The following is a 23072-nucleotide window of genomic DNA, read 5'->3' as shown; positions in this document are numbered from 1 at the left end:
TGATAATCAGCTGTCTGCTTGACGTTTATTCAGCTGTGTAAAAACTATAACTTTAATCTCAGCCAAAGAGATTTACTCAGGAACAAATAAAATACTAAAAAAAAGCCAAACAATAACATTTTAAGTTCTCTAAGTGACTCATATATCATGTTTAACCTGAGCAGCGAAAGACGGCGGTGGGTTTGAAAACGATTTGCCGGGAGTCCGGTGTTCTCACGGCTCTAGTGACCCTTGACCTCCCGGCTAGCTAACGAGCTAGTGGGTAACAGACGTCTCCGAAAACGTCGGAGCGCTTTTGAAAATATGCGGTGTCTTGATAAACTGAGCAGATATTTGAGGTTTACACAGCTACATTCTCGCCTGAAAATATGTTAAACGTTTATTTTGTGACCCAGAAAGAATAATAAGAGTAATATTAAAACTAACTAGCTTGTTGTAAACTGAGCTGGGATGCGCGGTTCCTGAATTTGGACACAGCTGCTTCTTCTTCGGGGTTTAACGGCAGCTGGCATCCTTGTACATGCAGTGCTTCTGTCTCGGTCCGTTATTACACTCTTAAATCCTGCTACTGCGTCTTTTGGGGTCTTACAAAGCTTCAAACAACATGTCGACTATTAAATTAGTCATCGACTAATCGTGGCAGTAATTAATCAAAGATTTCACTCTTGTTCAACAAAAGGATTTTAGGAGTAACAGTAATACTATACTGTTTACATTGAATTAGATTTAGGTTTCTGTATACAGTGTCATTTCATAACAACAATTACCTCGGTGTACTCAAGGACTAATTTGCTGTGACGAGGATCAGTTGATGACGAAACAGGGAAGCTTAAAATACCAAATCAGATTAACCTGAATGTTCAAGAAGAGAAACATGCTGGGCGACCCCCCCACAGGTCAAACCTGCAAAACACCAAGAATAAAATACAGCTTCCCACTGTCTTTGTATGGGTATGGACATTTTATTTTTTCACTTTAGAGAAACAGGCTTTCAGGTATCGTGTGTATAAAGTATGGTAGCTGCTAAATAGTTTCAGTACACCAAAAACAGTACATTAATAAATAAATGTGTCCATCAATGTGTAATCGGTTTTCAGGTATTGGGATTCAGTGAGCCAGATCACACTTTTACAGCTGACATTTTTTACATCCCCACGCAGTGTGACTCTGCACAATGATACTATCATGGTGCATCATGATCATCAGAAGAAAGGAAAATACAAAAATCCTTTGACAAACAACATCACGAGGACTCATGTAAAACTGACCGGTTGGATTGTAGCTGGCGGTGCTTTTTCTATAAGAGTCATTCAAAGTGCTTTTTTCTGTATATGCACCTTGTTTCACATTCACACAATTCACTGTGCGTCAGCTCAGGCTTTAGTATCTTGCCCATGGATAGCTATTCCAGTCTGCACGTTCAAGCGAGGAGCAAACCACCAACTTTCCAACCCACCTTATGAGCCACGGCTACCCCATGTTTAGAATGTCAGCATCGTGTCATAGACCTGCTGATATTTAGTTTTCAGCATATTTCTAAACCCTTGCAGTTTTATTTATATCGAGCAAAATCAGTACAACAGTTGTCTGAAGGCACTTTACATTATAAGTGAAAGATCCTACAAAGAACACTCCAACAATCAGACGACCGCACAAGAGCAAACACTTATAGTGAGAAGGAAAAACTCCCTTTTAACTGTGACAGGTTAGCGCCTCCCTGACCGATGAAACCACCTGTCCTGTAACTGAAGTTCATAAAAATGTATTCCATAACAAGGATGGAACAGTCTCTCACAGTCTGTTTCTAAAACCTAAAGAGAATTATGGATTTGATCAACTGGTCTCTGAATGCTATTGACTCCCTTTTCTCAACGAGAAGTCTGGAGGGACTTTCCCTGCCGGATACACGATGGACGGGTGGCAGACATGGAGGATCGTGTGCCTGGCGGGACTGTCAATCGAGGACGCTGAAGATATCTACCTATTCGGAACCATGGTAACAGGGTTCTTGCTGATCGGAGCTGGCTTGGCTCTGGCTTATGGGAGGATTAAGATAGCCGAACCGGCTGTTCAAACCCCCACAAAGCTGCCCGCTGGGATTGAAACGGTGGGACGAGGCGCGACTTCTCAGAACGGGCTCATTGAGAGCAGCATGGTTAAGAGCTTGGAGACGCAGCTGCCGTGAATACTCAGAACAACACATCTGAGCGTATATTGGGATACATCAAGGAAAAGTCCACTCAGAACAACATCTCTGAGCGGACGTTGGATCACATCGTGGAGCAGCTCACTGCAGTCGTGAGTAATCAGCTCTCTGAGCACAAGAATGAAAACACCAGCAAGTTTGATACCATCATGGGGAAGCTCGCGGCTCTCCAACGGGAGATTGAGAGACCAGTGTCGGAGTGTTAAAGAACAGCTTTGAAATTCTCACGAGTTGTCGCAAAAGAAAAATCACCATCATAATCCAGCTACCCCTCGGAGCCAGCTGTGGGCTCAAGGCTGGAGCCGAACAAAAGCTCCCTGATAACGACTGTGTTTAGTCTGTTCTTCCCATTCCCTACAAGGTTGGCTGGGTTGGCTGGAAGACTGTTTACCTAGCCTGGCAGGGCGAAGGACACTGTCTCAGCTGAACTATGGACACACACACACATACATATACTGATAAGCACTCACTGACGCATCACCCTCCCTACCCCGGATCCAACGCCACCTCCAACGCTTACCTCCCCTCTGATGTGGACATCGGGGCAGCTGGAGGCGCAGTCGAAGATTGCAGCGGTCCCAGATCAGATGTACACACTGGAACTCTTTCCCATGTTGCTGTCTGTGTTTATTGTGCTATGGTGTGTTGATATCTGTGCATTCCTGTATTATCCTTTTGTGTTACACATTTTGAGGGTTTTTTTCCTGCTACCTAACCTGACCTGTCTCCCCAATGTGATGTTTGTGTATTGTATGTACGGTCGGCAAGGTCTGTCATCTCGGTTGTGGGTAAAAGACCTGCAACTGACACATAAAGGCTATCTCATCTCATCATCTCATATGAAATATGCATGAACATTTAGATGCAACAAGGTTCATAAAAACAAGACACAGGAACAGACAAGACATTTTCATGTAAGGTCAGGAGCTTATTGTGGAGTTTACATTTGACTCCTACAGTCAGTTATGAATACCTGCAGGTGGCAGTATGCAACATCTGAGTCCAAATGATTACAAACATCACTCCATTGATGTTTGTAATGGTTAAAGGTCAACTGGCTTTATATAAGAAGCAGTTTCCAACTCGGTATTAACAGATGTACTGGGACAGAATCCATCAAGAAAAAAGAGACGTCTGTCTTCTAAAAGACACACACGCACATAAATGTCTTACTTCTTTAATCAAAACCCCCCAAATAAATTTCAGATGAAGCTGAAAGACAACATAGTGACTTACAAGACGCTTTATGTCCAAGAAAACTAACAGTTCATCATTTATTTACTCACTGGCACAAAAAGCAAAAATCACACTTTTGATTAGTCCAATTATTCGGTCATTCGATGACACATATCCAACAGTATATACACATTTGACATATTTGGGAATGTACAAAGAAATTTTTTTTAATTACAATTGTGTTTTGGCACAGCACTGTTGGCTCATACAGGTATTTTGGTTCACAATGAGCTGCCAGCCCTTTTAAAATGAATAAAAAACTAGTTATCAAAAATCCTGTAGAAAGCAGATAATTCGTACACACATAATTCAGTGCCAGCTCTAATTCGACGACAGGAAAACCCAATGACTGATATGTCCATCATATTTACCTTAAAGAAAGAAAGAAAGGAAATCAGCCGATGTGGTTTGATACGTCTCGGCTTTCTGTTGTGCAGTCCAACAGGTCCAGCTCGAGTCTTGAATCAAGTGTCATTTTTGGTAGTGATGCAAAAACACCACTTTGCTCAAAGATACTTCAAAACAGAAAGTAGGACCTCTGTAATGAGATTGTTGTCACAGGCTCTAATCTAGCATGTGTGTGAGAATTTAACCAATCACTATTCTTATTAGACAGAAACAGGCGAGTCCAAATAATTTAAAAAGTCCACTATAGTGCGATGTTATAGTGTGATAGGACAGGACTTCCTTTTTTGATGCTCACTTCTGTGCACTACTGCTTTAAAACATGTTTACAGTGTGTAAGATGGGAAAAAATGATTAAAACAATACATTTAAAACTCACAGTAGCTTATGTACATACATTCATAATACTGTACTACTATTTAGAAAAATAACAACAAGCAAATGACCAAATTACAACTATATTTAAACATCTGACAGTCAGACAAACTACATCTGTGAGCAATAATGTTCCACAGCTGAGATTTAGAGGATATTCTTCTGAATGTACTGACAGACGTCTGACTTTAATACTGAGACAAATAATACAACAGATTCAAAGGAAATATGGAGCGTATTCTGAACAAAGAAGGCCTGTGTCTGATGTCGCCTAAGCTGTTACTACGGCAACACTGGAACGACGTCGTTTTTGCAGACAAACAGTCCAAAAGGGCCGTCGCTAAGGTGAAACTCAAATCAAACACCACACACTCTGGATTAGGTAGGAAATACTGTACTCCTGCTGCTCAGCTGAAGTGCAGATATGGAGAGGTCCAGGAAGCAGGACAGGTTTGGTCCCTACACTGACACTGTGCTCACAGCAGATGGACGCTTTTCATAGGCTCGATCTTTCCTCTTCCTGCAGAAGGCATACAGAGCTGTGAGGGGCACACAGCTGACTGACGACACCAGCAGCAGCACGATGAAGACCTGACCAAAGACGGGGTACTCCGTCACTGCTGATTCACCCTGGGAAGCCACACATACAGTTCACCATTAGCAGAAACTTTTGCTATCAACACTACAGTCTGTAGAGTGGTACAGCTGCAAACATCCAGATCCTAATCTTGGTAAGGACTCATAACTATGTGAAAGGTATGGCTGAATAAAAATGTCATCACTGATGTTCAGTTTGACGAGTGTGGATTCTGCTTGTACAATAATATCACGTGTCCATCCAAATCACAACACGTTATAAATAAAATTGTAGAATAAAATAAGATAACATGACAGTGCAGTTTAAAAATAAATTTGCTGTTACACTGGATTACTCATTTACACTCCAGCCAACTCTGCCAAAGTAGTATCCAATGTCATCACTAACATTGTGTCAGAAGGGTGTTCTTCCTGTTTCTGATTCATTTAATTATACTTTTTTGACTGCTAATTTTCAGTTTGATCTCTGTGTACATGGATGGCATCAAACTTCCTTCCCTATATCAAAATATCCCCGTGCTTCCAAGAATGGTTGATTAGGATTTTGGTGGAATTCAAACTCTTGAATGATAGATTTGCTTCAGTCTGTTATTGTTAATAACATTTTATTAATCACCGACTCAGGTGGCTCAGCTGTGCTCCTGCTTCTAGATTTAACTGCAGCCTTTGATACCGTTGACCACAGTAATCTGATCTTGCGATTGGAGCAATGTGATATCAAAGGTATCCCTTTGGAATGGTTTCGGTCCTACCTCTCCGAGAGGACTTTGATGATTTTACGTCCTCCACAGCTCCATTTACTTGTGGTGTCCCGCAGGGTTCCATATTAGGCCCAATTCCCTTTTCAATCTATATGCTCCCCCAGGCCTAATTTTTAGGAAGCATAATATCTGCTTTCACTCTTACGACATCCAGATTTATCTTCGGATAATAGAAACACCACTCCCATGGAATCTTTATTCAAATGCCTTGACAAAGGTAAAACCTGGATGGTCTCAAATTTTTGTACCTTTAATGAGACAAAACTGAAGTAATTATTTTTGGACCAAGCTGTAACTTTTATGCCCCAGATTAATTAGCTATACGCTGGTGTCAGTCCAGTCTGGCACGGCTTCTACTCGTACACAACGCTGCAGCCGGCCTCTTGACCCGTGTAAGGAGACAACATATCACCGCGGCGCTCGCCTCTCTTCATCGGTGCGTTTTAGAATTAAATTTTAAAATCTTTTGACTTATAAAGTGCTAAATGGCCAAGCAACAAACTATTAGTCTGACCTTTTGCAGCTTTACACGCCCTCTAGAGCCTGAAGATTTTCTTGAAAAACAAAGGACGGCCTAACAAAAAGAAGTTTGGGAACCACTGCTATACTGCATGAGAGTTACCAATTTTTTATTCAAATCTTCCTACCTGTTTGATGATGTTAATGTTATTGTTTAATTATTACGTTGTACAGCACTTTGGTCAACTCTTTTTTGTTATTAAATGTGCTTTATAAGTAAATAAATGAAATGACAGATACTTGTTCTTCATTGAACATCCCCAAACTGTTGCCACAAAGTTGGGATCATAAAATTGTCCAAACTGTCTTGGTATGCTGAAGCATTAATGGAATTTTGCAGGAACTAAGGGGCTGAGCCCAGCTCCTGGGAAACAACCCCACACCATAAAGTGCCCCACCCAAACGTTACACAGTACCTTTCTCCTAGCAACCACCAAAACAGACTGGTCCATTGGATTGCCAGACATTCAGCAAGCTTTGAGATCACTGCTTCAGACACTTTGCACTGCGCTTGGATGCAGCTGCTCGGCCGTGGAAATAATAATAATGGATTGCATTTATATAGCGCTTTTCGAGACACTCAAAGCGCTTTACAATTCCACTATTCATTCACTCTCGCATTCACACACCGGTGGAGGCAGCTACAGGTGTAGCCACAGCTGCCCTGGGGCAGACTGACAGAAGCGAGGCTGCCATATCGCGCCATCGGCCCCTCTGGCCATCACCAGTAGGCGGTAGGTGAAGTGTCTTGCCCAAGGACACAACGACCGAGACTGTCCGAGCCGGGGCTCGAACCGGCGACCTTCCAGTTACAAGACGAACACCCAACTCTTGAGCCACGATCGCCCAAATGGAAACTCGTTCCATTAATCTCTGTGCAATGTTCTTGAGTTAGTCTGTAGAGATTGACTTTGCAGAAAGATGGCAGCCTTTGCACCTCAGCATCCGCTTTGTGATTTTATGTGGCCACTTGGTGGTGAAGCTGCTCCCATTCCCAGTCGCTTCCACTGTGTTATAATCGCACAAACAGTTCACTGTGGAATACTTCACACTGGAATTCATGGAGCTCCTGAAAGCGATTCATTCTTGCTCATGAAACAACAAATCTTGGTCTTGAGCACAGTTTGGGTAAAAAAAACTTACATGATAATTATGTGCAATTTAAAACTTCAGATCAATACTGTAGGAGGAGTACAGATTCTTGTTGGATGGCAGACGGACTTTGGTCCTTTGGCTGGATGAGCTAATGAAAAAAAACATTTCCTTTACTTTTGCTTCTTGATTTGTTGAGCTATTTGGAAGTCGTCGATTCACAGCATCATTTAAATCTAAACGATCCTATTTAATAGTGCACTACGCCATCTTTTTTGCCATTTTCCACCAGACTTTTCCGCTCATTTCCTTTTTGGAGTGCACGGTATCACAGGAGACTTTGTTAAACATGACCTAACCCAAACCTTCAATAATGATAATCCATACTGTCTGTTGAGGAGAAAGTAAAAATGTCTACACGTCGGGAATATTGAAAGCAGAACTCACCAGCTCTTTATTCCATGCTTGGTAAGTGGGTGTCCCTCCTTGGATGTAGTTAATGATGTAAAATATAAAGAGGCCAATAAGGAGCAAGGGACTGGTTACTGCCCACATGATTTTCCAGTACCAGTTGGGACGATGACCAAGCATGTCTTCTATGTCTTTTTCAAACCTAAAGAGAGTAGAAAACATGCTCGTATCGATTATTGAATTTTACAGCAGTAGAATAGTAGTACATTATTTATAGCCAGAACAAAAAGGTTTTAATCTACAGTAACAAATGTGGAAACAATCACAATGACAGCACATACCTCTTAATTCCATAGATGTAACTAACAGCTATGACCTCAATGAGGACGATGAACAGCAAAGAGAAAGTGGCTGCGTAGTCGTTGAATATGGTAAACCAGTAATTCCCTGAGGTGGTGGTGAAGCCCAGGCCCAGCAGCAGACAAAACACACACACCAAACCTGCAAGAAAAGCTCAGTCACTGGTGCACCAAATTACAACACCAGTCACAAAGAGGATTAGGGCCACTGGGGGGAAAAAGGGGACACGTCTTTTTTTCACTTCTTTTCAAGAATTCTGATAAAAAAGTCAGAATTCTGACTTTTTTTAATCAGAATTATTTTTTTCAGAATTCTGGATTTAACAGGAAGCCAAAACAGGAGAAATCTGCTCTCTCTTTCTAGTCCCTGTCAGGACTCTTGCTGCAGCATTTTGGATCAGCTGAAGGCTTTTCAGGGAGTTTTTTGGACTTCCTGATAATAATGAATTACAGTCGTCCAGCCTGGAAGTAATAAATGCATGAACTAGTTTTTCAGCATCACTCTGAGACAGGATATTTCTAACTTTAGAGATGTTGCACAAATGGAAGAACGCAGTCTTACATATTTGTTTAATATGTGCATTGAAGGACACATCCTGGTCAGGTGGCTGCAGCCTGGCCCTGTACCAGGAGCGGCTCAGCTGCTGGACACGGTGTTCCCAGAACGATTCGTGGAGGAGCTCCTGGCAACAACGAAGTGGGTCTGCATTCACTGGCAGGCAAGCCTTGAGGTTGCCATGACTGTTTAGCCAGTGGCAGGAGCTTGGCCCCAAGAGTCCCAGCACCGCCATTCTTCTCCAATAATCTGTTTTCTTCTGTTGTGTCTCAGCATCTCCTGCTATGGAACGGCTGGCCCGGGTTCAGTAAGTTAATGGGGCAGTGCGCAGTGGTGCATTCACAGCTGGTAGAGGCATGCGGTGTCTCTGCTGCACTCAGCTATGGTGTGGGGCCATCGGACACTGATTCTGGGGGACGTAGCAGGGCCTTCACAGGAGATCATGTTGGTTCCAATAGGTTTTCCACCACCGCAGCAGTGTCATAATAACAGCCTATACTCAGCCTTTGACCAAGTCATGAAAACTGATGGTCAAACAGTGTGCCCTGATGTAACAGTAACGCACTTTGTGTTCATTGGAGACAGATTGTGTCGAGTGACTGAGACACCAGAAGAACACAACCAGTTTCAAGTGTTGAAAAGCTGGCGGAAAAAACACAAACATAGATGGCTGTAACGAGCCACCCGAAAAATCATTTCGGCTGCTCACATAATAATAATGGATTGGATGTATATAGCACTTTCCAAGGCTTCATTCATTGACTCTCACACACTGGTGGAGGCAGCTACAGTTGTAGCCACAGCTGCCCTGGGGCAGACTGACAGAGGCGAGGCTGCCATATCGCGCCATCGGCCCCTCTGGCCATCTCTAATAGGCGGTAAGGTGAAGTGTCTTGCCCAAGGACACAATGACCAGGACAGCGAGCCCGGTGATCGAACTGGCGACCTTCCGGTTACTGATGCGCTTCCCAACCCCCTGAGCCACAGTCGCCCGTGGGTTATTGATTCTACTGGCCGAGCATCTGGGAGGATGTGCAGCGATGGGGAGAGTTGGTTATTGCAGCTAAATGTGTGCTGTAAATGCATAAATGCTCTGTATACCCCTGTCTCCTTAGTTAGATCATGTTCAGCTGTGTTCCCTCCTGTGGTTTGTTGCCTCGCGTGCATATTTATGTCTGCGCCTCCCACCGTCCTCTTCCTCCGAGCTGTGTGCTACTCCCTGTGTTCCAGTTTAGTTTAGTATTTCTGGCACCCAGCAATGAAGCTGTGTGTCTGTGCTTGGGTCCAATCCTGCCTGCTTTACACACCGAGTATTATAAAGCCTTTCTGTTCTGAACACTCAAAGCTCTAAAAGCCAAATTCTCACACAGCGTAAAGCTCCTGGCATTCCCAGACATCTGCCTTCTCACAATGGTAGGACCATAAAGAATCACTTTGATAATATCTGCACGGCCTGTCGTAGGAAGTAGGAGCATCACAAGTTACTACTTTGAATTCTATTTAACTTTGTGCACTCAGCTGAAAACTAGTTTTATAGCTGCAATAAACATAAATGCTGCTCTTTACCACTGTCAATGTGTTTGTAACCCAACCAGACAGACAGGAAAAGTGTGGCAACGGTTCAGTGAGAATACATAGCAGCAGAAAGTACGAAGACCTTCTCCACCAACATCAGTACGGATCTTACCACTGAACAACTCGTTGCTCATGCGGGACATAATCTTGAAATCACGTAACGGGGTGATGATGGCTGTAACGTTTCCCAACATGCTGCCCATTCCTAACAGCAGGAGCATGAAGAAGTACAGTACAGACCACAGCTGGGGCAAAGGCATGTTCTTAATGGCCTCACTGTACACTATGAAGGCCAGGCCTGTCCCCTCTACTGCCTGAAACAAAAATAACGGGAGTTTATAGTTGAAATAGAAACTGAATTTAGTGTCAGTGTTTTACATGTCAAATAAAAAGACTTCAAAATGTCTCTTTATGAAGTATTATTCATACAGACACGCTCCACAGAGATCATTCATTCTTATAAAATACCTATAAGTGGATGCACATGCCACAACCTTATCTCAATAATTATAATTACAGTAAAGAGGCTTCATGTCTGTGAACATGGAGACGATGTACTGTATCATATATCATACTGATGGGGAACATGTTTCCTGCAGAAATATTATGCACAGTTTTCCAAAAATACAGTGTACTGAGGTGCTTTTAAAATTTTTGGTAATATAGTAAAGATTTTTAACCTAAATAAGTAATAATATTTTACAATTCAGCCAAGGTGGAGTGTAAATATGCAAAGTACCAACCCAGTATCATAGCAAAATGTGTAATAGACACGCCGGCCCACCGTGCCCACTTCACACTTTGCCTCTCTAAAACGTGAGAGAGACAAACATGCATGAGTTGCATTACTGCATGCAGAAATTGCATTACCAGCAGGTGGAGAAAATATATTTAAAGCCACAAAATCGTAACGTACAAAGTAGATCCCAGGCTCCCAGCATCGTCACGGCTAATATGGATATACATGCGAATGTGTTAATATTGTCTGTTTAAACGCTTTCCTGTTATTATTTTCATGTTGGCTTGAAATCAAATATTTCCCTCTGCTGGTCCTGCAGCTTATTTCAACCTAATGCAACGTGTAGATTTTACGTTTTGGAGGCAAAGCGTGAAATGGGCACTGTGGATCGGGGTGTTTGATATCGGGTTGTACAGACAGGCAGCAGCAGTGGTATGTTTTAGTCATTAGCTACAGGTTTTTAATTAAACGGGCTACACAGAAAAATACACAAAAAACCACTGTGTGTTGTAACAGGAACAGGAAGTGATATAAGTCTACAATAACACATTTGTGGTTTAAGCAGTCAAATTGAGTTGTTTGGTGTTGTTGGTTGGATGGATGGATGATTAAAGAAACAACACATACTGACAGTTAACAAACAGGGGCCTGAGGAGCATGTTATTATTTTATTATTATAAGTGATTATTCTTTTGATCAGCTTGGTCAAACACTGCTGCTGGATGGCATTCAAACTTCCAACCAGGATCTGTCAGTGTGGTCGTGCCACTGGCATGAACAGCAGACTCAAACTAACCCCACACGTGTTCAGCCCTGCAGGCAGCTTCTGTCCTGGCTCTTTGACACAGTGTTTAGAGTTTTATTTTGGATTCATGATTCTTTCCTTTACATTCAGAAGATGATTGAAGTTCAAACTTCGTATGGTTTAGTCTTGAGTTGAGTTATTTTAGTGTCTCTGGGTTTATCGGTCTTTCATGGTCTCTTGTTTGATATTATTAGGTTCCTTCTGTGTCTTTGTCTCGCCTCTGTTTTTCTCTTCTCAGCCTCTCCTGTGAAAGTCAGTCTCGTCTCTGTGTTTATTTACCCATCTATTTCATGTCTCTGTGTCTGTCCCTCAGCTCAGTCATGTCTCTGTCTGGTCTGCGTTCTGTCTACCTGTCTATGTTTCCTCTCTTGTCTTGTTTCATCCTTTGTCTCTCCAGTCTGTCATGTATCTGTTTATCCCTAGTCCCAGTGTCTATCACGTCTTAGTCTGGGTCTCAGTGTGTGTTACTTCCCATCTTATTTGTCCCTATGTCCTTATTTGTACTTATGCCTGTCTCTTTGTTCAGTTTTACTTCCTCTGTGTTCCCTGGTGTGTTCCATCTCCCTAATTATGTCGTGTCTCCAGTGTCACATCGCTGTCATACATCCCCTCATGCTGTGTGCTCTATTTTTGCATTTCTCCCTAGTGTCCATGTAAAGAGCTGAAAATAGCTATCTGTTAAAACATGGCATTGAAAACAAACAGAGAAAACTGCCAAACTTAAAGTTTTTCGTTTGTTTGTATTTGTTAACCTGTCATTTAAACGTTCTTGGTGGACTGTGGCAGTTTCAGGTATTAAAATGCTATTCCACATCTGGACACTAGAGGGTGCATAGTGTTTTTGTAGTTCAGTTAGTACCTCGCAACAACAAATTGTATTTGATTTAAATTGAACTCCAAAGTGAAGGAGGAGATCATTAAGATGAAGAACTAAAATAAAACTGTAAGAGAGACGGCAAAAACTTAGGAGTGGTCAAATCAGCAGTTTGGTACACCTGGTTACCTTTATCAATGCATGTACAGAGGCTTTATAGGAAAGTGCAAACTACCGTATTTTTCAACCATAAGGTGCACCGGATTATAAAGTGCATTGAGGTAAACAAAACAGTCAGATAAGTCAAACTTTAGTCAACTCATTCTTCTTGCTTCCTCCTCTTCCCTACCATTGATTCATTAATGCTGAATTCTCTCCAGCGGCTCTATTCCCATGTTGTTGCAGTATATTAATGACTAACCTCGTATTGTGGATGGATTATCTCAGTTGTTCTCCTGACTGAAGTTTGGTCTGTTTACAGCATCCTCCATGCGATTGCATTTGTCTCTAACCACCAGGAATCCTCACGTTAACTTCTATCGAGTGGAAAAATTTAGTGTTCATCCTTTTAATAAATCCTGTTTTCATGGATGCCTGGATGTTAAACTTAATTGTTACACCTGGTAAAGCAGCAACACTGATCATTTTATTAAAGATGAAAGAATTTAGACAGTTTTTAACTCTCAGTGATGCTGCAGTGTTTGTTTGACTTGGGGACCTGAAGAGACGGAGTTTAGGATCCAGATTACTCCGCGAGGCTCCTGACTACGGCAGCTGTAATGCTCCAACAATCCATCAAGCGCTGCGGCTTCATAGTTTACCAAAGTCGTACCAAAACATTTTTGACAGATTTCTGAGCGCCATGTACCACATAAAATCGGTTCGAGGTCAGTAAGCACAACCAGAATTCATACATAAGGCGAACTGTCGATTTTTGAGAAGATTAAAAGATTTTACGTGCACCTTATAGTGCGGAAAATACGGTAGTGGTTACCCTCAAAACAGAAAGGGCAGATTAGATTGTCAGAAAACATCTAAATAGCATGCACTGTTCTTGGACAGACAAAAGGAACAGCTCATGATCTTAAGCTTTTTAAAATTGCAGTGGTATGTGCATGTCAATCACATTGTCACTGTTTTATTTAAAATATACTGGGGTAGTGTACAGAGGCCAAATGACAGAAATTGTGTCATGGTCCAGAAACGTATGGACCTGACTGTACGATCAGACTCTGGGTGACAAACGTTGATCATTTATCGTTTCTCTTTTTCTTCCCGATTTAACTTCCAACTTTCCATTATTTTATAACTGAATAGTGTTTCCTGTGTGGTTACTGTATGTAGATGAGTGTAACTCACTGTGTCTAGTTCCTTTTCCAGGTTGCACTCTCCCTCTCTTACTTTGTCGGCAATTTGGGCAAACTGCTCTGGATATGTTGTGTTCAGCTTCTCAGTCCACTCGAGAACGCTGTCCATGCTGATGGCGTCTTCTGCTAGATCAAAGGTATTTAGCAGCAGAAGGCGCATTCTGAAAACAAAGAAAAAGGAGCACAAATTAACCCTGACCTTCAACAATGATTGCACAGGCCATTTTGCAACCTGTTGAACTTAGACGTATTTCACAAAGTGTTTCCTTTATTAGACTGGGAACTGATGTGATACTGAACTAAGTTTACAGTCCACTTATGTTTTTGCGGCAGATGAGAGACAGTTTTAACTGTTTTTGTTCTTAGTTGTTTCAACTGCAAAAACCAACCATTTCGTTCTTACTTTTTTGTATTACTTTTGTAAAATCATTGCATTTATTCACTTCATGTTTTGCTGCCAACCACTGGCAGGTGTAATGAATGACACTTATGTTAATGAAAAACAATGTTCTGTTGGGTTTTGGCATTCATGTGGATGGTACTTTGACCCCTACCACATACCAGCCCCCCACCACTAACCCCCAACTACTATCAACTCCAATCCCCCCCATCCACCCAACCCTTCACCACACCACAGATATTTGTTCAGAGTTGTTATGTCTTGTTATTAAGTGATCTAACACTGGACACATGTTCTGTATACCAGATTCTAGGTCCAAAGTCCTATTGTGCAAAAGAAAGAACATTTCTGGGTTTTTCTTTTCAATGATAAAGCAAAGCAACACGCTATGTTGTTAAAGTACCAAATTACTCAACTGACAGAGAAATGCACACAGCCTGTTTTCAGAATACAGTGACAGACTATTCTCTCGATGAACATGGTGTCAGCTGTTATCACAACATACAGCTTCATTTCAATGTAATCTTTATTGGAGAAGTGCAAAATGTACACTGGTGTCGTCATTTTCAGATAAGTTTTGTTGAGCTTGTCTGTAACTTTGTTAATAATGTAACAGAATCAAAACCATACTCTTTCCTCATCCTCACCGGGTAGTTTTTGTTCTCCAAGCCTTATGCTAACCTCTAAATCTAAACATAACCAAGTAGTTTCGGTTCATCAACCTAACCAAACAATGACTAAACCGCAGTTTTACAATGGTCCCAAACAACTGGTCCAGGCATTACTCGAGCGTCCTGGTTGAACGATTAATGTGTTTGTACCACCTCACCTTGATTCTAAAGAAAACTTTTTAAAAATGGTTTCAATGTAAAAGCACTAATACATGTCATTGTAGAAGCACTTGCATGAAGATGTTTAGATGACAGTAATAAACACTGTTCATTTGGAGCCCTTGTTGCACTTCCATAAGCTTGTGATCTCACAACTTTGCAGCCACTGGTCTCAGACATTGCCTTAGCATGGCCAACCAGGACCTACTCTCCATCCCTGAGCACCTGCATCACCGACTGCTATTAACTTCTTGCTAGAGTCGCTTTAGCTAACTAACACTAAAATGTCTCAGCGACAAACAAAACTCACCAAATGTTCAGTTGTTGGCTGCGAGCGCAAACACAGACGTCTTCACGCACTCCCAGCATCTGAGGAACTGAAGACCCAGTGGATTACTTTTATTTTGATGCAATGTCCCCACAACAATAGGAAAATCCATTGTGTTTGGCTAATGGCTAATGTGGCTAATGTTACTGTTAGCTTTGATTTTATGCCCTCAGGCCAGAGCTATGTTTAAATTGTAGTCTAGGGTCCAAGTGAAAAAACAAACCAAACAGATTTATATGTCTCTACGCTCACTTATACTGTTAGTTTTGTTTTGGTTTATTTCATTTCTTTCATCAAAGTCAGTCAGATTTAAGACTTCTATGACGCATTTAAAACCACTCTGAATGAAAAGAAAACCCAAGAAAAACAAAACTAAAACCTCAAATGCTTCTGGGTTTGGGGCACCAGCTGTTTTGATTTTTTTTTTTTTTAACCTTAAAACAAACTCGTCCTTGGTATTATCTCCAACAAGCTAATGTAATGTGCACGGCTAGTCCAAAAAGCTGATGTAGACTGCCTTGTTTGACCTCCATACAAATGCGTTTGCAGTTTCATGGTCTGGGAATGCTGAATTATGCTGAATTTAAAACTTTTCCTGCACAAGACATAAATGTTGCTGACCCTACTGTGCTGATGTGGATAGTATTGATATGGGATTAGCTTGGTGAATGGTTTAAAAATAATAGCTGACACACGTTATTTTCACAAATATCATAACAGAAAAAAATCCCCATGTCTTATTTTCTCTATGTTGAGAAAAAAGATTTATTCAAGATATTTTGATGCCAATTAAGGCCAATAGTTTACTCACTCTGCCTTAAATATTGTCGTTTGCAGCTTGTATTCTTAACCAGAAGTCATTTACAAGTCATTTTCCATGCCAGTGTTTTACACTGTTACAATCCTGATCTTATAATTGTAACATCATATCATAACATGCAAATTTGGCTGTTTTGACATATAAAATACTGGTTCAAAGATAAAGTTTGTGGTATTTTTTATGTTACTCAGTTGGATTTGAGGCCACAAAGAGCCTCTTTAAAAATGAGCTAGTATAACAGCATGTTACAAAGCATGTGTGATATTCTGAATTTTGGAAATTGAAGTACACATGCCTGGATTTGTAATAACTTGTTGAACCGTATAATATATCACGCCTATAGGGACACACCTGTAAATTTACAGGCATGCTTGCATGTGTAGCGGGAACCCTGCATTAGCACAAAACATACATACCTGTCCAGGCAGTTCTCGTAGTTGAGAGTAGCCTTGAAGCCATAGATGGCAAAGGTGACGATGCTGGCAAAGATAGAGGTTCCACTGTTGATAAGTGAGACAACGATGGCCTGGTTCTGAAAGTTGTTGTTGTGCTGGTTGTAGCTAGCAAAGGCTATTAGTGAGCCAAAACCCAAACCGAGGGAGAAAAAGATCTGAGTGGCTGCATTGATCCACGCTCTAGGATTGGCAAGTTCAGCCATCTAAAAGCAGACAAATGTACATACACATAAAAGATAAACCACTCTAAGTATGAAACCTGAAGAGCCTTATCTGCGTAGCACATTTCCTAGACACTCTTACCTTGGGTGTGAACATGTATTTGAGGCCATTGATGGCACCATGAAGAGTCACACCCCGAATCAAGTAGATAAACAGGACCAGATAAGGAAATGTAGCTGTGAAGTACACCACCTGTAGAAGCCAACCAGCACAATCATAGAAAAGTTCAAATGTGTAAGTGTGATGATGGAATGTTTATGAATTTTATCATAACTTGGTAACTTTGTGTTACAGTATGTTTTAGTTAGGCACTAGGGTCTGCTGGTTTAGAAAATATTTGTAAATTACATTCACCAAATCCTCCATTAGGTACACATTGCTACTAATGGGGTATAGCCCATATGCTGTGTGGTATAGAAGGCTTGTTAATATTGCTCAGAGATTTTGGGGGATATTGACATAACATCACACAGTTGCTGCTGTTGGTCCATATCTAGGAACATCTCCACTTCCACCACACTGCAAAGAACTGTGCTAGATTCATATTAAGTACAGTGAACTGAGAGAACTAATTACTCATAACCATCTCACAGATGGAACATTCTGTACAGCCACTTTTTATACTAACTTAAAACAGTTAACTGTTACGGTTACTTAAAAATCCATCATTGACCCATCAGTCTTAGCCAATTATAGGCCAATCTCCAACCTTCCTTTTATCTCAAAAAAATCTTGAAAGAGTGATTTTAAAAGACAAATGGTTTATTTGAAGAGTTTCAGTCAGGTTTCAGAGCTCATCACAGCACAGAAACAGCTTTAGTGAAGGTTACAAATGATCTTCTTATGGCCTCTGACAGTGGACTCATCTAATGTTACTGTAAATGGAGAGTCCTCTTCACACACTGAGGTTAATTATGGAGTTCCACAGGGTTCAGTGCTAGGACCAATTCTGTTTACATTATACATGCTTCCCTTAGGCAGCATCATTAGAAGACATAGCATACATTTACACTGCTATGCTGATGACACCCAGCTCTATCTGTCCATGAAGCCAGATAACACACACCAATGAGTTAAACTGCAGGAATGTCTTAAAGACATAAAGACCTGGATGGCCGCTAACTTTCTGCTTCTTAATTCAGATAAAACTGAGGTTATTGTACTCGGCCCTGAAAATCTTAGAAACATGGTATCTAACCAGATTCGTACTCTGGATGGCATTACCTTGGCCTCCAGTAACACTGTGAGGAACCTTGGAGTCATTTTGGACCAGGACATGTCCTTCAACGCACATATTAAACAAATATGTAAGACTGCCTTGAGTGGTTTTCAGCTTTGTGCTCCTTGTTTTTGTGTTGATATGACTTTTAAAAAAAAAGATATATGTCCTCATTAGGATTGGGAATTCTGTCATTCTGTGGGTCTGCAGCCTAAGATTTATACTGTTAACTTGTTATACTGTATAAAGCACTGTGAGTGCTCAGGCAGAGTTGAAAAGCGGTATACAAGAACTGGTGTGTTTACCATTTAATTATGTGACAATGCATTTATGTTACTTGGCATCAAAATTTATGAAGTGGCATTTTCATGATGGCGATTGTTGTGCTCATATCCACTTCTGATATGTATCACAGAAACTCGTGAGTCTCCTTACCTTTCCTGTTGACTTTACTCCTCGCACAATGAACAGGTAGGTTATTGCCCAGGCAAGCACGAGACACAGTGCCTGTCCTGTATGAATGCCTCCATTCTCTTCAATAGAAGAAGAGATGTTCAGTGTTTCCCTGTAGAAGAAATATTGGGTGGGTGTAGCCACCTCACACTCCTCTGTAGGTCCCGTTCGGTTTGAATTTATGGGGCATACTGCCCAGGGCAGGACTGACTGCAATTGACATAAACATGAAGAGCAGCAGAGATGTGTTACATCCAAATGAGCTACAACAACGTAGCATGTGTTTGAAAAAACTGCAGTAGTTTGAAAATTAGCAGCTCACTTGAAATGAATGAAAGAGGTACCAGAAACTCCATGCATTGATGACGTTGTAATAGAGACAGAGATACACGGATGTCACAACGCTAGCAAGCCCTAAAACAGAAGAACAGCAAATAAAATCACCAATCTCACATTGACACTTGTTACTTATACCTGCTGTACTATTGTAGGGTACCTGCATATAAAGCGCCTCGAGGCAACTGTTATTGTAATTTGGCGCTATATAAATAAAATGAAATCAAATTGTCTACATAAAATTAAACTGTTCATTTGAAAGATTAAAACTTAAACAAAGCCCAGGTGTTTTTCATTCACAGCACTCTACAAAGTTCTGTCTGTAGCTCCTTTGCACAGACTCCTTTTTAGCTTCTTCTAATGCAACATTCAAACTGCTTACTGTTTTGTCACCAGAAAGGCTCTCCTTGGTACTCCTTTATAACACCTCTAGTTTTCCAAAAGTGTAGCTAAAAGTGTGCGGTAAATGCATTGCGACTTCATTTTAATCAAGCACTTACCCAATCCTCCCAAATACGGGCTTATCGAAGTCCATGCCCCGATGCTACCTAAACGCATCTTCTGACCAATGGCGAGCTCCATGTAGAATAAGGGCAACCCCTCCAAAAGCAACATGATGAGATACGGGATTAAGAACCCCCCTGAAGGCATGAAGGGTGAATACAGTACAAATGTTATACAGTGGACAAATTTGCTATATAAACACCACAATTATAAAAAATATGCAACCATAGCATTTTAAGAATCCCATGAGTGTAAACCAGAAGCACACTTTCTAAGCTGATAGGAGCCATATTAACCCTTGGATGCACAATCTACCAATACCTACCTACACTCTTCCACAGGTGGGGTCAAAAATGACCCCAAATAAAATCAATGCATTTTGCTATAAACTTGGTTTCCACTCTTTTCCCCTGTCTGTGTCCTCACCTGATACTCTTGTGACCTTCAGGTGTTTTGCGTAAGTGGCTGAGGACAAGCATTTCTAACTAACATTTTTATGGTGGTACCCTTCTGAGCAGTCTGGAGAATTACAGTGTGCCAACAAACCCCTGACCCAACTGGCACCAGTCTCCCTACTTGGCAGAAGACCATCTATCTGTGCTTGGCTATGGTCAACCTTGTATGTGTGAAACATCTTTTCACGTTGTTCCTTCTGCAACGCACAGTGTGCTGAGTTTCTAATTACACTCACAAAGGTGATTTGTTGTCAAGACAAAAAGTGTTATGGTGTCGGTCACTAGCACAGTACTGTCGTACGTAGTAGGACGCTGAAAAATTCCACATCCACACAGTAAATGAAGGGTGACGCACAGAGTCAGATTCTGGCAGTCAGAGAGAAACATCGGGACAAACACCCCGGCACAAAGTGCCATATGTTGGAAACATTTCCAGGGAAGAGCCGAAAACATTTTTTCTTCTTTAAATGTCTGAATGCTTGCGCTGCCTTTATTTTAGTTCGTCTTTAAATTGCGCACTCTCACACTTAAACGGAGTCTGTTTAAACAAGCCTACTTCGAAACCGCTTCTGATTATTATTTGCTTTTCGCTCCGAACGCTTAATGACCGTCATCTACTTTTATTATTGTTTTCAGCAGCGAGACAGCTGACAATAGTCAGGTAAGGATTCCATAGGAAATTTACCACGGAACGCCCCGCCCCCTTTGATAAAATCTTAATCAACAACTCTTCACACCAATTAAAGAATATTAAGTTACTTACAATTCAATTAATGGTATTGAGAAATTATAAAGGGACGTTTACATGACACATGGCTGTAGTAACTCGTTTACCAGCTGAGGTGAGTAAATTCCGTTATGTACAACATCACTGCTTTCCACTGAATCTTTGAAGACAGAGTGTATTGAGATTTGTCATTTCAAATCAAATACACTCTGTGCTCATCAAACATGATCATAAACCTGGTAACCTCCCTCTACTTAAAGGCACAAGAAAGTGCTGCTCATGATTTAGTGAAAGAGGGTCACACGGACTTACCTCCGCCGTGTAATTGACAGAGGTATGGAAACCGCCACACGTTTCCCAGTCCGACTGCATATGATACACAGGCCAGCACAAATTGCATGGGGCTGTCCCAGTTGGGTCTTCCATCTTTTTCCATGACTCGGTCCTGTGTGTAGCCTCAGTGAGCCCGCAAAATAATTAGTGTCCGCTGCGTGGGTGAAGCTGTGCTCAGCCTGAGCCTGGTTTATAAGCCCTCTGCGACTGTAGCGAAGGCGGAGCCAAAAGCTTCTGTTATTCAAAGTGTTAGTAAAGGGGGTGAGGCATGGAAAAATAACCCAGGTGGATGTTTCTTTTATTTGATACATACATACCGCAGAAAGAGGGCGACACACAGAGACAGGGGCAAAGAAAAAGTCCTTAAGAAGCACAAGACTGAATAAATGTGTGTGAATGAGAGGGAGAGAGGTGCAACAGCAAAGCTGCAAGTACAGCTAGTGAAACCAGACCTGGGGTCAACCATTCAAAACAACTGACAGAGGCCAAGAGAGGTGAAGAAGAGAGTGCAGGCAGAGTGGAACTGAGTGTCAGGGGTGATTTATGACTGGTTAGCAGGTCTACAAGATGCTGGATTGTAGATGGTGGCGCTAACAACCAACCAACTAACCAACAAAAAAGTAGGAGGCAGAGCTGGAAGTGGTGGATTGGAAGATTTTCACTCGGAGTGACCAGAGTGGGCTACAAATGAGAACATTAGCTCAGGTTGAGTGATTTGGAGGCAATATTAGAGAGTTATGGTTGAAATGGTTCGGACATGTGCAGAGAACGCAGAGTGGATGGAGTGAACAAAGAATGACAGCGATGCCAGGTAGGAAGGCGGGAAAAGACCTCAGAGGAGGTTCATGGATGTAGTTAAGGAGCACATGCAGAGGGCTGGTGTGACTAAAAAGGATGAAACAGGCAGATGGCAGGGTCTCAAACTTGAATGAGCTGTGGGCCACTGCTGGCGCTGTCATCTCATTGGAGGGCCACTTTAGTGTTCAAGGGGTACAAAAAACAAGCAAGAAAACTCCCACAAATATCTCCAAAAATGTAGCATTTTGTGTGTTTTTTAAAATGTCAAATATTGTTTAACAAGACAAAGCTGCCAATGTGAGCACGCTTTTTTCTCACTTCAACTAACTGAAGCCTTTCATTGAACTACCAAATAAACACACTGGTGCTCTGTGTGGCCACACACGTGGCAGCACTTCTGCCATCATTGTGTTCGGATGTAACAAAATCAAAATGCAGACATTAGTGTGATTTTGGGCTCTCCTTCAGCTCCTGTGCAGAGCTGATTGTTGAATATGTGCAGACAGCAGCATGTTTCTGTCTCTCCTGACGACCGTAAGGACAGTAACACCAAATTACAAAAATTCTTGCACTCAATATCTCCTCATTAACAAACTTTTAACTGAAGATGAATCATTGAGGAATGAAGATGTTCTCACAGTATTCTTCACTCACTGACTGCCTGTAGTTTCTAATATCTCAGTTTGTTACTAACGCAGCTGCTGTCCACACAATAAAAGAAACCAGATTAAAATAGCAAAGCCCAATGTGCTAAAACCAACTGTGTACATAATTATATACGTTTCTACAGGACTGAGGGAGTTATTACTAAAGACTGTGACTCCTTCAATGAGTTTCAGTCTTTCTGGGGTTTCTGACCTGATGTCTCTCTCAGTGAGTCAACAGAACGTCTGCCATGGGACAGCTGTGATGAAAGAAAGGGAGGACATTTCTCCAAAACCAAGACCCAAGATACCCGGCTTGGTCCTGATGCTCTCCCTCTGCAGGGTGAATGTTGATAATAATGTGGACTCTGGATCCTGTTATGAAATGAACAGAAAAAAATGACAAATTTCAGCTGATTGCACTGCTGAGTACACTCGGCCAGACATGGACAATCAGTTTCTGGCTGCAGCTTGTCAGTCTGGTGGACCACCTGACTCATACAGGCTCCTCCACACAGTCCTCATTTATAAAGTGCTTTACAGACCCCGAACATTATGGCTAACTGGGGGATTTCCCCATTTTAGTGCAGTGGACAGAAAACTCATTGTCACAGCCAAAGTGACCCCCACTGACTGATTTTTAGTTGTATTGTCTTCATATTCCCCTGAGTTATTAGTTCTGTTACTAGTTAGACCACAACCAACCAACCTGATGACACACACACAGCACA

General features: G+C 41.6%; 1 protein-coding gene across 1 annotated transcript; it reads right to left on the bottom strand.

Annotated features, from left to right (window-relative positions):
- Positions 1 to 3367: 3367 nt before the first annotated feature.
- Positions 3368 to 21956, bottom strand: slc6a20 (solute carrier family 6 member 20). The gene is made up of 11 exons (XM_026184880.2): positions 20879 to 21956; positions 19381 to 19521; positions 18867 to 18958; positions 18527 to 18754; positions 16954 to 17064; positions 16612 to 16853; positions 13810 to 13978; positions 10205 to 10406; positions 7944 to 8103; positions 7639 to 7804; positions 3368 to 4852 (listed from the first exon to the last, which is right to left on the bottom strand). The coding sequence occupies exons 1-11, from the start codon at positions 21000 to 21002 to the stop codon at positions 4682 to 4684; spliced, it is 1806 nt and encodes a 601-aa protein (XP_026040665.1). The 5' UTR covers positions 21003 to 21956; the 3' UTR covers positions 3368 to 4681.
- Between the last annotated feature and the right edge of the window lie 1116 nt (positions 21957 to 23072).

The sequence above is a fragment of the Astatotilapia calliptera genome, chromosome 11 (assembly GCF_964374335.1).
Source record: "Astatotilapia calliptera chromosome 11, fAstCal68.1, whole genome shotgun sequence".
Classification (NCBI taxonomy): Eukaryota; Metazoa; Chordata; class Actinopteri; order Cichliformes; family Cichlidae; genus Astatotilapia; species Astatotilapia calliptera.
The sequence above is the reverse complement of the archived record's forward strand: the minus strand, read 5'-3'. Positions and strand labels throughout refer to the sequence as shown.